Source organism: Protomyctophum parallelum (assembly GCF_964188405.1).
Source record: "Protomyctophum parallelum genome assembly, chromosome: 17".
Taxonomy (NCBI): domain Eukaryota; kingdom Metazoa; phylum Chordata; class Actinopteri; order Myctophiformes; family Myctophidae; genus Protomyctophum; species Protomyctophum parallelum.
This window is the reverse complement of record NC_139719.1, coordinates 21,991,904-22,004,693: the sequence shown is the minus strand read 5'-3', so window position 1 is coordinate 22,004,693 and position 12,790 is coordinate 21,991,904. Positions and strand designations below refer to the sequence as shown.

Here is a 12,790-nt window from a genome sequence, read left to right as displayed (position 1 = left end):
TTAGATAATGACCCGCAACTGACAAAAAGACACATGTACACACGCTAACTGAACTATTTCAACCTTTTAGGAGGATGCAACCACATAAAAACATATTTTATAGCAAGTGTTCATGGCATGGCAGTGGCACTTGCAAGCAAACAGCTGACAGAGACCACTTACTATGGGAAGGAAAAGTCATTAAAAAGGTCAGAAGGAAGCAGATTTAGATTTAGAAAGGCACAGAAATTGCCATAATTTCAAGTTGCAGTCTCACTCTCAACTAAATGCATTATGTACCCTCTCATTTCTCACTCATGAAGGGATATCGAGAGCACTAAGAGCTGAAACCTGAAACTAAAAATGTCGAGAAGCTGCATTACAGTGCTGTCAATCAACTAGACAATTCCCTTGCAATGCCATTAACCCATTTTGACCTGGGAACGATTCTGCAAATGTCTTCTAAATCCTGACAGTTTTCTTGAAAAAGCTGTTTTTCTTTGTCAGTCGTTCGCAAACACTTTCATGTCACTTTTCATGATTCTTCAAAAATAGCAGACCTACAAGCTCATAGCGCGCCACCGAGTGGCGTGCTATGAGCTTGTAGTGTAGATCTGCTATTTTTCAATAGCTAAAGCATAACATAATGCTAACACCAAAAGGGGTTCCCGGCTTCCCGCCCAAAATGGGTTAAAAAACATGACCCCCCTGATATAATTTTGCCTAATCCCTTTGATGATTATGATGAACTGAAGCTAATTAGTCCATTTTCATTATTAACCACTCACAATCAAGTAATTTTCCACCTAATGAATCCTGTTACTCAGTGGGATTGTCGCATACAGTAGTACTGTACCTAGCAAGTCAGGACCATGGGGATCTGATTTAGCTTTGTGCAACTTTTGAGTCATACAGTTTCAGAAACATAATCCTTGCTTATACAAAGACCATTATGCAACGATCAACCCTGAAGGCACAACGTAGATTATTTATATGTGAAAAGTATGACTCCATAACTAGAAGGTTATCTCAATGTAGGAATTAGGACAAAAATCTGACTTTGTTGGTGGCAGTGAAGGTTATGAAACAAAGAAGAGAAAAGACCTGGAGGATTGCATACTGTAGTAGTGTAGTTGCACATGATTTGGTCCAATTCCATCTGGCCCTCTGCCCAACTAGAAATCCTAGCCCTATAGATACTATATGCTGTACTATATACAATGGGAAGAAAATAAATCAGGCAATAAAACACCAGCAGAGTGCACACTGCACACTCCCCAATACTACTGTACATTCCCTGTTATACACATTGTATGTGAAAGTCACATCGCGATGCGTTTCTAAATCTAGATTTAGACATTTTAACCTGAAAAGTGTTTGAGTTTTTTTTTAAGCTAGGTTTTGATGCTTTTTTGGTTATGTTAGCAATCTATCTCAACTTTTACAATATCTGGTTTGATGCCAACACGGTGGGAATTAGTAACCTAGTAACAGGCATAAAATGTTCGGTAGCGTAATTATTAGTCCATTAATACCCTGAAGGATTGTGAATGTCCCATGTGGATTTACAGACAAACAAAACAAATTATGCAACATGCTCTTTGGTATACTGCTACGTTTGTAGCCCCTATTTCTTACACATGTTTTTGAATTTGAATCCTGAAAAGTAACAGTTTTGAACATGAGAGGTTTCCACACAGAGACAGAGACGATATACATTCTCCATCTCTATTCCTCTCTCTCAAATAGCTATTACTGTTGTCATTGGACAAAGACATTTACCAAATGGAAATGCATACAATACACGAGCCGGAAAAAGCATGTTTTATTTAACAATAGTGTAACTATCTACTACTCTACATAGGGTTAAGTTATTATAGCACTCAATAAATGTGAGAAACAACAGCTGAGTTTTCAAACTGGAGAAAACTCACAAAGCAGGCTGCCACTGACAATGAATGCGACAGCTGCTAAGCAGTTCACTTGTGTCATACAGGGTAGTTCTAGTAGTTCTAAAAGACGAGTATGTGTGATACGCAGTACACATATATAAAACTTATTTTTATGTCTGTTGTCAGTTGACAAATATTCTAGGTTGTAAGCATGGTATGTTATTGACAGGTCAGGCATACAGTACTCCATGTTTTTCTGAAAGCCACCAAGGGCCAGTTCTGAACAAAACCTGAAAAGCTGAACAAACACCTCACACCTGTTCTAGGGTGGAGTCTGGTAAGGAGTGACAATGGACTAACTCATTAATATTAACATTCATGATTCATTTCATTAATTTGGACAGAGTCCAGATATGGGGGAGAGCACTCACGGCACAGGAGATCCGTTTTAAACTAAACGTGGCTCCACTGTAACCACATAGCCTACTAATGTTTTAAACAGTCGGGTTGATTTTACAATGTCAGTCATCACATTAAACTTAATAGTAAAAAAGAGGCCCGGAAGGCTGGCGTGGACGTCCGGACACTCAGGGCTCCATTTTCGTCACTGCTAAACCCCTTATCCCTAAACTTCTTTGCCTTTTTTTTTTTACCATTTTGCTAAACATTTTTGAATAGTTAAAATGGCCAGTCTACAAGCTCACAATGTGTTAATGTGGATTGGCTAGTTGAACTATTCAAAATGTTTTTCAAAATAGTAGAAAAAGGCAAAGACGTTTAGGGATAAGTGGTTTAGCGGTGACAAAAATAGAGCCCATAGGCTGCTAATTGAGCCTACCAGCATGTTGCGGGTTCAAATGTGAGTCACTCCCCATCTCTCTCTCATGTCCTGTCAGTTTACTGTACACTAGCAAATAACAAAGATATATAAAAAGATATATAAAAAAAATACAAATTGAATGCCCCCGCATTTTCCCAGCACAACGTATGCAGCATTGTGTGGTTTTAAAAGATCCTATACAACTGTCCCAGTTTCTCGTTCTGATGAAAGAAACTTGATTGCTTATCAGCAATGCCGGCAAAAGTCAAACAAAGTCAATGACATACTCATACTGTACAGTGTGTAGCGCACCGCAGACAGAGTGGGAGCTTGGGTGACATATTTGTCTGGGCTTTTGTCATGAAATGCTCAGGGGCTTCCCGAAACTAGTTTGGGCAGCAGCATGGCTGCCATCTGGTCCCTGTTAGACCCACAGCTTTTGGGTTGTGGGAGACAGACTACTGTTAAGGCTGTCTGCGGGGGGGCGAGGAACTGCTGTTGGCCATATTTGACTGTGATGTGGCTTTAGGTCGTCCTTTGAACTGACTGTAGTCATGTGCCGTCAGCATGCTCTTCTGTGATTTTATTTTGTATCTTTTATTTTTTTACACTGGAGTTCAGTTCAACAGCTTGCTTGAGGGGAAATGCTCCAGATTTGAAAATTGTGTTTCTGTCACCATTATTGATTCCAAACCTTCAATTGCGAAAACGATGATGCACTCATTGATGCATTGATGGATATGGTTATGATTTTTAGGAATTTGCCCATTATAAATCTAGGCCAACCACAAACACCCAATAAAAAAAACCAGAGGAAGTGCTCGGAGCTACACAAAGTGTGAGATTCATGGGTCACAGATGTTGGAGCCAAAATAGGTGTTGCTGTTTTTGTTTTTGTGTGTGTGGGGGGGGGGTATAGACTTGTTTATGTATTCGTTTGTCATGCCGCAAGAGGGCAGCTAACATTTTGGTGATGGGTCATGTCGCAGATAAAGTAATAAATAGACAGGTGTGTTGCCTCAGAATGTTTAGGAAGATAATTCTTCTTTACCCATTCTGGGCGGGAACCCCTTTTGGGTAATGGGGTTCTGTACAGTATGTACAGTATTCAAAAATGTAAAAAAAAGAAAATCAGAAAACTTAGGTCAGCATTTAGAGGCGTTTTTAGAATCGGCCTCAGGCCTAAATGGGTTTGAAAAATGTTGCCTCAGTTTAGGAAGATAAGTGACAAGTAACACAAAAACCCCCCCAAAAAAACAGGTATATGGAGCATCGCAGTGGTGATGGTTTTCTGGACGCACTGAAAACTCTCAGGATCCTGGTGAATCATGACCATAAAACCTTTGATTTTGTGAAAACAAAAAGTAATATTGAATGATATGATATACTAATAAATACCCTTTGTTTAGTGTTTTTCATTTAACGTTTTTCACAGAATCAAAGGTTTTATGGCTCACACAGCCTGAGATGACATCAATAGCCTTGATGTTACCGGTCTCATAGTCATACAGTATATACCTCTTTCACAGAAATGTGGTCGGCCTTAAGCTACAATCAGGAGTTTCACAACTCTCATTTCCTGAATTTGTGTGAGCTTAGCAGTCTTTGGGGTCTGAAAGTAAACAGACTGGAAAACCAGACAAATCGCAAGGCCCTGGCCAAGTGAGGCTAGAAAGTGAACACTCCATTGTGGGGAAATTAAACACATTTCCTGAATGTACTGTACTTCCATGGTTTATCTCAATTTACCACAACAAATTTGACTTCTGAATGAAGTCAAATTAGGTGATTTTGTTTACTTATTACATAGATATATCTCATGGTGTATTGTTGTTCATATATTTATGAAACCAAATGGACCCAGGAGGGTCCATATGAACTGTAAAGTGCAGCCACATGACAAGTCGTGGCCTTGGTGATAATGAATGAGATCTAAAGCTGAAGGCTACATCACTAGTAGTAAGTAACAGTCTAAATAATGCTGAGTCATCACTGTTTTGATTTCCAGTCATCACAGTGACTTTAACATTTTCTGTTTTGGTTCTTGTATTGTTCTTATTATAGTGTATGTCTGTGTGTCTCTCTCTCTCTCTCTCTCTCTCTCTCTCTCTCTCTCTCTCTCGGCTTAAATCAATGTACCTACCGACTGTAAGCTTGAAAAATGTTAAAGAGAGATTTAAATAATTGTCCAATTAGTTTGCTGAAATACAGCTCTAAGAATCAGCTGGAGGGGCTGCTGAATATTCAATGAATTGTGATCAACAGCCTTCCTACAGACACTGACAGACAGTGCAATCAAAGTGAGTTGGGGTCAGATCTTAGATTATTATAGACCAGGGTTGAGTTGTCAGGGAGGGTCCTGATCTAACTGATTGAAAACTAAACATGCCATGATGGGTAACAGGAAGGGTGGAGGACACCAAACTCAAAGGTGGGGGGGGGGGGGGGAGAGTGGACAGTAGGCAGCACCGTCCTGAAGTATTTGCCCACCTTTCCTCTATTCACTTTCACTTACCACTGAACTAGGACATGAGCAACAACACAACAGCTTTAGATGAGCTCAATTGAACTCCTGAGTATAAGCAACTTAAGCAACTTAAGCCACCGAGACATCATTGGAATATCCAGGAAGTTGAAAAAGTCAGGTGGACATAAACACAAGAGAGCCCAACCCTAGTCTAAACACAGAGGGTCCTGTCAGCGGTGGTCTCTGCAGAATGGCTTCATTTGATTAAGCTAAGTCCTGACGACTAAGTAGCCTACTATTTGTTAATACAAAATGGACACATAGCGCTTGACTTGTTTCACACATAAAAGCATTTAAAAGTCAATTAAAATCAGCTGGCATACCTGACCTCACATTAGCTGCAACTAAGCCTGCAACAGGCACTACAATAGCCTACCTGCCTTCATGGTCCTGGACAAACTTGTTAAGAGTTGTTTACATCTACTATCTCATTCTCAAACAAGCAGTAAGCAACTAATAGCTGGCTAGATAAAAAGAAACGCCAAAACGTTGCCAGGTGATAACTGTACAGAATCGGAAAAGAGACGACGACATGGAACGAGGGAAAAAACAACTATAGGGACTACTATATCGTTAAAATAAGCTGTCCATCACTTCATCTTGAGTTTGACGAGTATAATGATGATTGAGAGATGCACGGAGTGACGGAGGAGTCACATCCACCACAAGTGACTGAAGTGACTGACTGTGAGTGACAACCCCCCCAGTAATACTTACCCAGAACGGGAGCTTTGGTCCGCACAGCCGCTCCATCTCCGTGGAGGGTCGATCTTTTCCTGCTCCTTCTGACAGGTCGCTCCCTTCCTTCTTCCACCAGTATGTTTATTTTAGTCCTTCGCATAAGAAGCAGACTTGTTTCAGTTCTCACATGCCAATCTTCTCTCACGTGTGTAAACGAATGGAGCCGTGGTGGTGGTGGACTGGTGGTAGGCGAGGCACTTTAAACAACAGCAGCCCGGTGACCAGTACGTCTTCTACACAGCCAGTTCACTGAATTCAGAATTCTTGCTGTCCGCGTCGTTCAGTAAAATTTCACACACTCTTCCGTTGCAGAAGTCATCCATCCGGAGGTTGTCGTGATGGAGAGATGACCCCGCCCACCGCACCGTAGTCCCCGCCTTTGGTGCACGCACGCACACACACACACACACACACACACACACACACACACACACACACACACACACACACACTCACGCACGCACGCACACACACACACACACACACACACACACACACACACACACACACACACACGCACACACATTAACATGCTACATGTAGTGTGTACTTTATAACTTAACTACATTTTACTGTAACTATTTTAGTTCAACTATTCATAAAAATCACACCCGTGAAGTGAGGGGCGCTCTTATCATCATACTCTTATCATCATAAATCATCTCATACTGGCCAATCAGAATGCCTGTTGCCTGTGATTGCTCAATGTCAATCAATGGCGTTTAATGTTTTGATATTTTATTTACGTCATATTTAGCGGAATTTTGACCTAATCTCTCCGTTCATTGTCAATGGCAAATCTTGAGACGTGTGAGGACAAAAGCTGTTAAAAATCACACTTGTGTGAAGTGAGGGGAACTCTTATCATCATACATCATCATGCGTCACATTCTGTGCTCAGCCAATCAAATCATCACAAATGTCCTTCGGCTAATCCCTTTTGGCGTCTTATCCATCAATTTGTATTTTGCTCAGCCAATCAAATCTTCGCTATGAGGTGATCAGCCAATTAAATCATTGCGTCCTCAAGACAAACATTAAAAGTCCATAGACTTGGCTGACACTGCCACATGACATCACAGCCTGCTTTAAAGCAAACATTAAAAGTCCATAAACCTTTACACAAAAAGTAGCATGACATGGAAATGCCATGTCATGATGACGTCATCATGACATGGCATGACATGGCAGGTCATGGTATGTCATCATGACATGGCATGACATGATGACGTCATCATGACATGGCAGGTCATGGTATGTCATCATGACATGGCATGACATGATGACGTCATCATGACATGGCAGGTCATGGTATGTCATCATGACATGGCATGACATGGCAGGTTTGTGTGAATACAGAGGCATTGAAATACATGTTGAAAAAAACAGGTTTCACAGAGAGATTAGACAGACTGTTGACTCACATCTCCCTTTGTTTTGCAGATGGGTTCCCAGATTGTATTGTTGTGTTCCCAGAGTAGTAGTAGTAGTAGTATGACATAGGCATATTGCACATATGGCATGACATGCCGATGTGGCATGACAATTTAAGCATTTATCAGACGCCCTTAATCAACAACACAATTAAGGTAATACATCATTCAAATGCATGTAGAAATAGGCCTAGTCATCTAGGATCATATAAACTAAGAACATATAATTCCTCTAACAGTACAATATCCGTACATTGAAACTATAAACACTTTGCTGTAGAATGCCATCTGTATGCATGGCATGGCATGGCATGGCATGGCATGGCATGGCATGGCATGGCATGGCATGTGTCTGATACGTACTGTTGTGGCTAATTTGTACACTGTACGGTTGAGGAATAAGTAATAACAAATACTGTCAAGTGGTCTCAAGTGATATTTATTACACGAATATACGTATACGTGGATGTTATTTGACAGATTGTGGCAGGATTTTCAAGCAACATAAAGGCATATCATGGAATACATTCATTGATGATTATATCTTAGCTCAGCCCTCCAGAGAGAGAGATAGAGAGAGAGAGAGAGAGAGGGAGGGGAGGAGAGGAGGTACAGATCAAGAGAGAGAGTAGAGAGAGAGAGAGTGAGACAGGCAACTGAGGTGAGGGGGAGAAGAGAAGAGGAAGAAGAATGCAGGGAGGACCCAACGCTATCTGTGCATGAAGACCTCGACAAGTTTCCCAGAGTCAGGGAGAAAACATTAATATAATTGCACAAAATGAAAGGAATACTAAATCTTAGTGAATATAAGACACGCACAGAACCAACACAAAGTAAGACATGCCCTCGAATAGGCAGCCATTCTGGGGTCAACTTGACTCTCAAGAGGCCTTGTGTGGGTGCTATATGAAAAGGGGCAAAGGACTCCATCTAGTGGTTAATTAGAACAATGAGATCACTGTGGTACACACACACACACACTACACACGCACACACACGCACACGCACGCACACACACACACACACACACACACACACACACACACACACACACACACACACACACACACACACACACACACACATTCTCTTTATTTATTTGTATGTCTCTAAATGTTTTGATGAATTGAACAATGTGGACCCTGTTGTAAACAAGTGTAATGCTTAATTGGGTCGTCCACTCACAGTACTTTATACCAAAAGTAAAAGTACTCATTATGCAGAATGTCCCATTTCAAGTTTTCAAATGTATAACAATCTTTGAAAGATAGCAGATCTACAAGCACACAATGCGTCACATCACAAGTCCGCATTGTGAGCTTGTATAGGGGGGGCTGAAGTGGTTAATATATGTTTTGTAATAATAATCAAAATCTACAAAGTAACTAGTAACGAACGTTTTCAAATAAATGTAGTGGACATAAAAGTACAATATTTGCTGCAGCTTCTGTGAGATAGTGGAGTATTTCAAAGTATTGCGAATTGGGATTTGGAAATAGTCATGCTTGATTCAGCCAGAAGATGGAGCTATGCGCCTGGATGTTAACCTGGCCTACTATTATATAGTATTCATGGCGCAAGGGAGGGCAGCTTTTGAGCTTTATTTCCATGAGTTGAACTTTTTTTTCTTTTTCTTTTCCCTATAGAGAGGAATAGGATATCGTTTCACGGTGTTCCCATAAACTTAGTCCACGTCGTATAGGAGACCTTGACAATGAAATATTTCATTGAACGGGTCTGACTGCGGTGCTGCGGTGGGTGTGAGCTTGGCATCTCCAAGCAGTTGCGCTCTCACCACGCATCTGTAAAGTGGGTCCGAGCTCGACCGCGTCCGTCTTGAATTTGGAAAAAAAGGAGAGAAGATGCCTGGCTCTACAATACATGATATAATTATTAACCTATTCTACAGTAGCCTAACTGTAGCCTATACAATAACATTTTAATTAAATTAGCCTACCAGTTTTCTATAACAGATATTTATATAGTTTTGGGTAAAATGTTAAACCATGTTTAAACTTTCAGGCAAAATAGAGAGTTGGAATTTGTTAGCACTTATAATTCCGTCAGGTCACTCAGTGTGTTGTAACAGTAGATTCAAGCTGTAACTTGAAGCCGGTTGTTGGAACATCATAACTTCAACAGTTACAACAGCTGTATGGGAGCCTGAACATCTGCACCACATGTTCTGGTATGCGTCTGTGTAAACTGAACCAGCCCAGCGGTTTCGTCAATTCAATGAAAGTTGCCTTCTCTCTACGATGAATCAGAGTAAAGCGGACTGTGCACTAGTGCAGACAATATATATCCAATGGAAGGTGATGGCTGATGCGAGTTTTTCCGTTGATGTTCAAAAAGTAGGCTAACTTATACGGGCTGCATCTTTTCCCCACCCTTCTTCTTCTTCTTCTTCTTCTTCTTATTTTTTTTCTTATTTTTTTTAAACAATACCAAACCACGGTGTAACGGGGATGAATTTTATCAGGCTATCCCGGGAGGATCTTGTATCTCTCCCACCCAGACCGGCTGCGTCTTCACCGGTGCGTCTACCTGCAGCCACCGCCAAGAAACGATTCAAGATGGGAAGGAAGACAAGTGATGGTTCCCAGCAGTAAGTAGCCTTTAAGGACAGAGTCAAAGTCATTTTGGAACTGTGGTGGGTTCACTGGGGTTGTAATACTTCTGACTTGTTGTCTATATAGCCAGTAGGCTACTATAGCCTGTGCACAGCATGTGTGACCAACATTTTGCAATTCCTCTATTTTATTAAAGGACCTATCCATCCTGTAGGCTATATTTTGTCTATATATAGGCTAATGCTTTTGAAAACAAACAAACTGATATACACATCTCAAAACCAGGGGGCAAGTCAGAGCTTGTAAAGTAAATGGGCAAAGATTAAAAAAGTTTAATAGCTATTGACCAAAGTTCAACTCCTCCCCAGCACTATACAGGACAGATCAGGCAGTCAAATTCAGTTTTTGAGGCACTCTCATTGTTTTTTTCTTTGTTTTGTTTTTTTATCATTAGTGAAAGGCCCAGAGTGTATTAGCTATACTAATGGTATTAATCTAAAATCTGAACCTGGTGGTGCAACTGCAGAGAGCCTTTGAACCATTGTGATAAGCAGCTTAAGGAGGTTTGCTCTGAGGTAGGCAAAACAACACTATTATTTTATTATTCATTAATGAACTGAAAGAGCTGAGAGCGAGCGAGGTACTGTAAGGCGAATGCGGGAGTGGATACTGCAGCATTGTTTTGGTGGTAGAAACGTAAGTATAGCCTATGTGCCTTAATTCTTGATTGAACTTTTTCATTCCTTTTCTTCTGGTCATAAACGTATACCCATGCTTCATTTGCTGATGCCTTTATACTGTAGAATGATGAAGGATGTTTTCAGTTCCTGCGGACGGTTGCGTATAGTCATTTATCATTCACTTCATCTTTATTACTTGTTTTCTCTCATTCTCTCATTCACTTTTACACTCCTTTTCCCCTTTTATGTCAACTCTTTTGTCCTTCCCCGGACCCTGTTTGATATGATATGATATGATATGATATGATATGATATGATATGATATGATATGATATGATATGATATGATATGATATGATATGATATGATATGATATGATATGATATGATATGATATGATATGATATGATATGATATGATATGATATGATATGATATGATATTATATGATATGATATGATATGGTGAGTTTGCACCGAAATGTTGTCTTTCGTCTTGCGACCCAGTGGCCTTATTTAACACATCATCATCATCATCATCATTTTCGACCGCGGTCGAGATCATGGATTTCACAATGCCATGCCAGACTTTCCGGTCCTTCATTGCCATCCCCAGGTCCTGCTTACTGATGCATGTGTCCCTAGCGATGACATCATGGAACGACAGTTTTCTACCTCTTGTCTGCTTTGAGGCAGGATTCCATAGAAGAAGGGAAGATATATCCTCATTGTCAGCTCTGTAGTAGTGGCCGGCAAACTGTGTTCTTCTGGATCGGACTAGTGAAGAAACACGGGGAAGGTTGCCGTATATTAGATTAGTCGATGGGCGGCTCTTCCAAGACTCTCATTAGAAGGCGGGTGTCATCATGTCATCAAGTGCCATCCAACCGTTTCTCTAATTTCTTTGAAAGTGTCCATGTCTCGGCTCAACGGTCGTCCTAAATATTTTCTACTTTGAACACATACGTATACACATACACAATATATACATGATATATACACATATATACAATAACACATATACACAAAACATAAAAGAAAATACAATGACATACATATTGAAACATAAAGACAAGAGCAATGTTCACAGCTCAGTCTAGTCCTGGCCAAAATCCTGATTAAGCCTCAAAGTCGACTGATGGACCAAAGACCTCTTCAGTCTGACCTTATGCTGGAACACAAGTTTCCTTACTTCTGTCTTTATCCTCCAAAAAAATATCATTACTTCTTGTCTTCACTTTTCCTTCTAACATCTCTCACCCTGTTCCTCAAAGATTTCATCTTCTTCGGGTCTCTTTTCCGTTTTATAGCAAAAACATTTTTTTTATCCCTACATGTATACTCCGTCTCTGATCTGTGATCTCTCCTCCCTCCTCCCTCCTCATCATTCAATCTAATCCAATCCACTTTATTTATATAGCACGTTTTAAAACTCAGGGTTTACAAAGTGCTGTACAGGAGAAAATAAAAACAAATACACTATAGCTACCACCCAGAACAAGAATACAAAGTACAAACAGTGAAAACTTACTGAGACACATCACAGAAAAGCAACAGCGTCACAGTGAAACAAAAACATATACAAGGACCGAAGAAACTCAAGCGGGGTTAAAAGCCAAGGTATAAAGGTGGGTCTTTAGGCGAGATTTAAAAGTCTCGATGGAAGGGGCCAATTTGACATGGGAGGAGAGTGCGTTCCATAATTTGGGGGCTACAATAGGAAAGGCTCGGTCGCCTCTGGACTTTAAGCGGGTCTTCTTTGTGACCTTGAGATTAAGCTGGCCCTCAGACCGCAGTGACCTTGGAGGAGTATAGACCTCAATAAGGTCAGACAGATATAGAGGAGCCAGACCATTCATAGATTTAAAGACAAACAGTAGAATTTTAACTCTAAAGCGGACAGGGAGCCAGTGAAGGGAGGCCAAAACAGGTGTGATATGCTCACGTCTGCGAGTACCTGTGAGTAGACGTGCGGCAGAGTTCTGGACTAGCTGGAGTCGAGCAAGGGAGGCTTGATTTAAACCAACATAAAGTGCATTTACAGTAGAAATAAAGGCATGGATAACCCGCTCAAAATCGCTAAAGGATAGCACAGACTTGATTTTAGCCAGCAGCCTTAGGTGATAAAAACTTGACTACAGCATTTACC

General features: G+C 40.7%; 2 protein-coding genes across 3 annotated transcripts in view; one reads left to right on the top strand and one right to left on the bottom strand.

The window, feature by feature from the left end:
* abcc3 (ATP-binding cassette, sub-family C (CFTR/MRP), member 3) overlaps positions 1-6,266 on the bottom strand; it is a 51,943-nt gene extending 45,677 nt beyond the window's left edge. Inside the window, exon 1 of the mRNA XM_083786852.1 lies at positions 5,936-6,266. Coding sequence (XP_083642978.1) covers positions 5,936-5,971 — 36 coding nt within the window. The 5' untranslated portion in view covers positions 5,972-6,266. The remainder of the gene's footprint in view (positions 1-5,935) is intronic.
* A 2,976-nt stretch (positions 6,267-9,242) lies between these two features.
* Positions 9,243-12,790, top strand: part of radil2b (Ras association and DIL domains 2b) — a 28,927-nt gene continuing 25,379 nt past the window's right edge. The window contains exon 1 of one of the 2 annotated variants that reach the window (XM_083787961.1): positions 9,243-10,000. In XM_083787961.1, the coding sequence (XP_083644087.1) occupies positions 9,861-10,000 (140 nt within the window). In that variant the 5' untranslated portion in view covers positions 9,243-9,860. Of the gene's footprint in view, positions 10,001-10,526; positions 10,662-12,790 lie in introns of those variants that run through there. The other variant, XM_083787962.1, reaches the window with a different exon arrangement.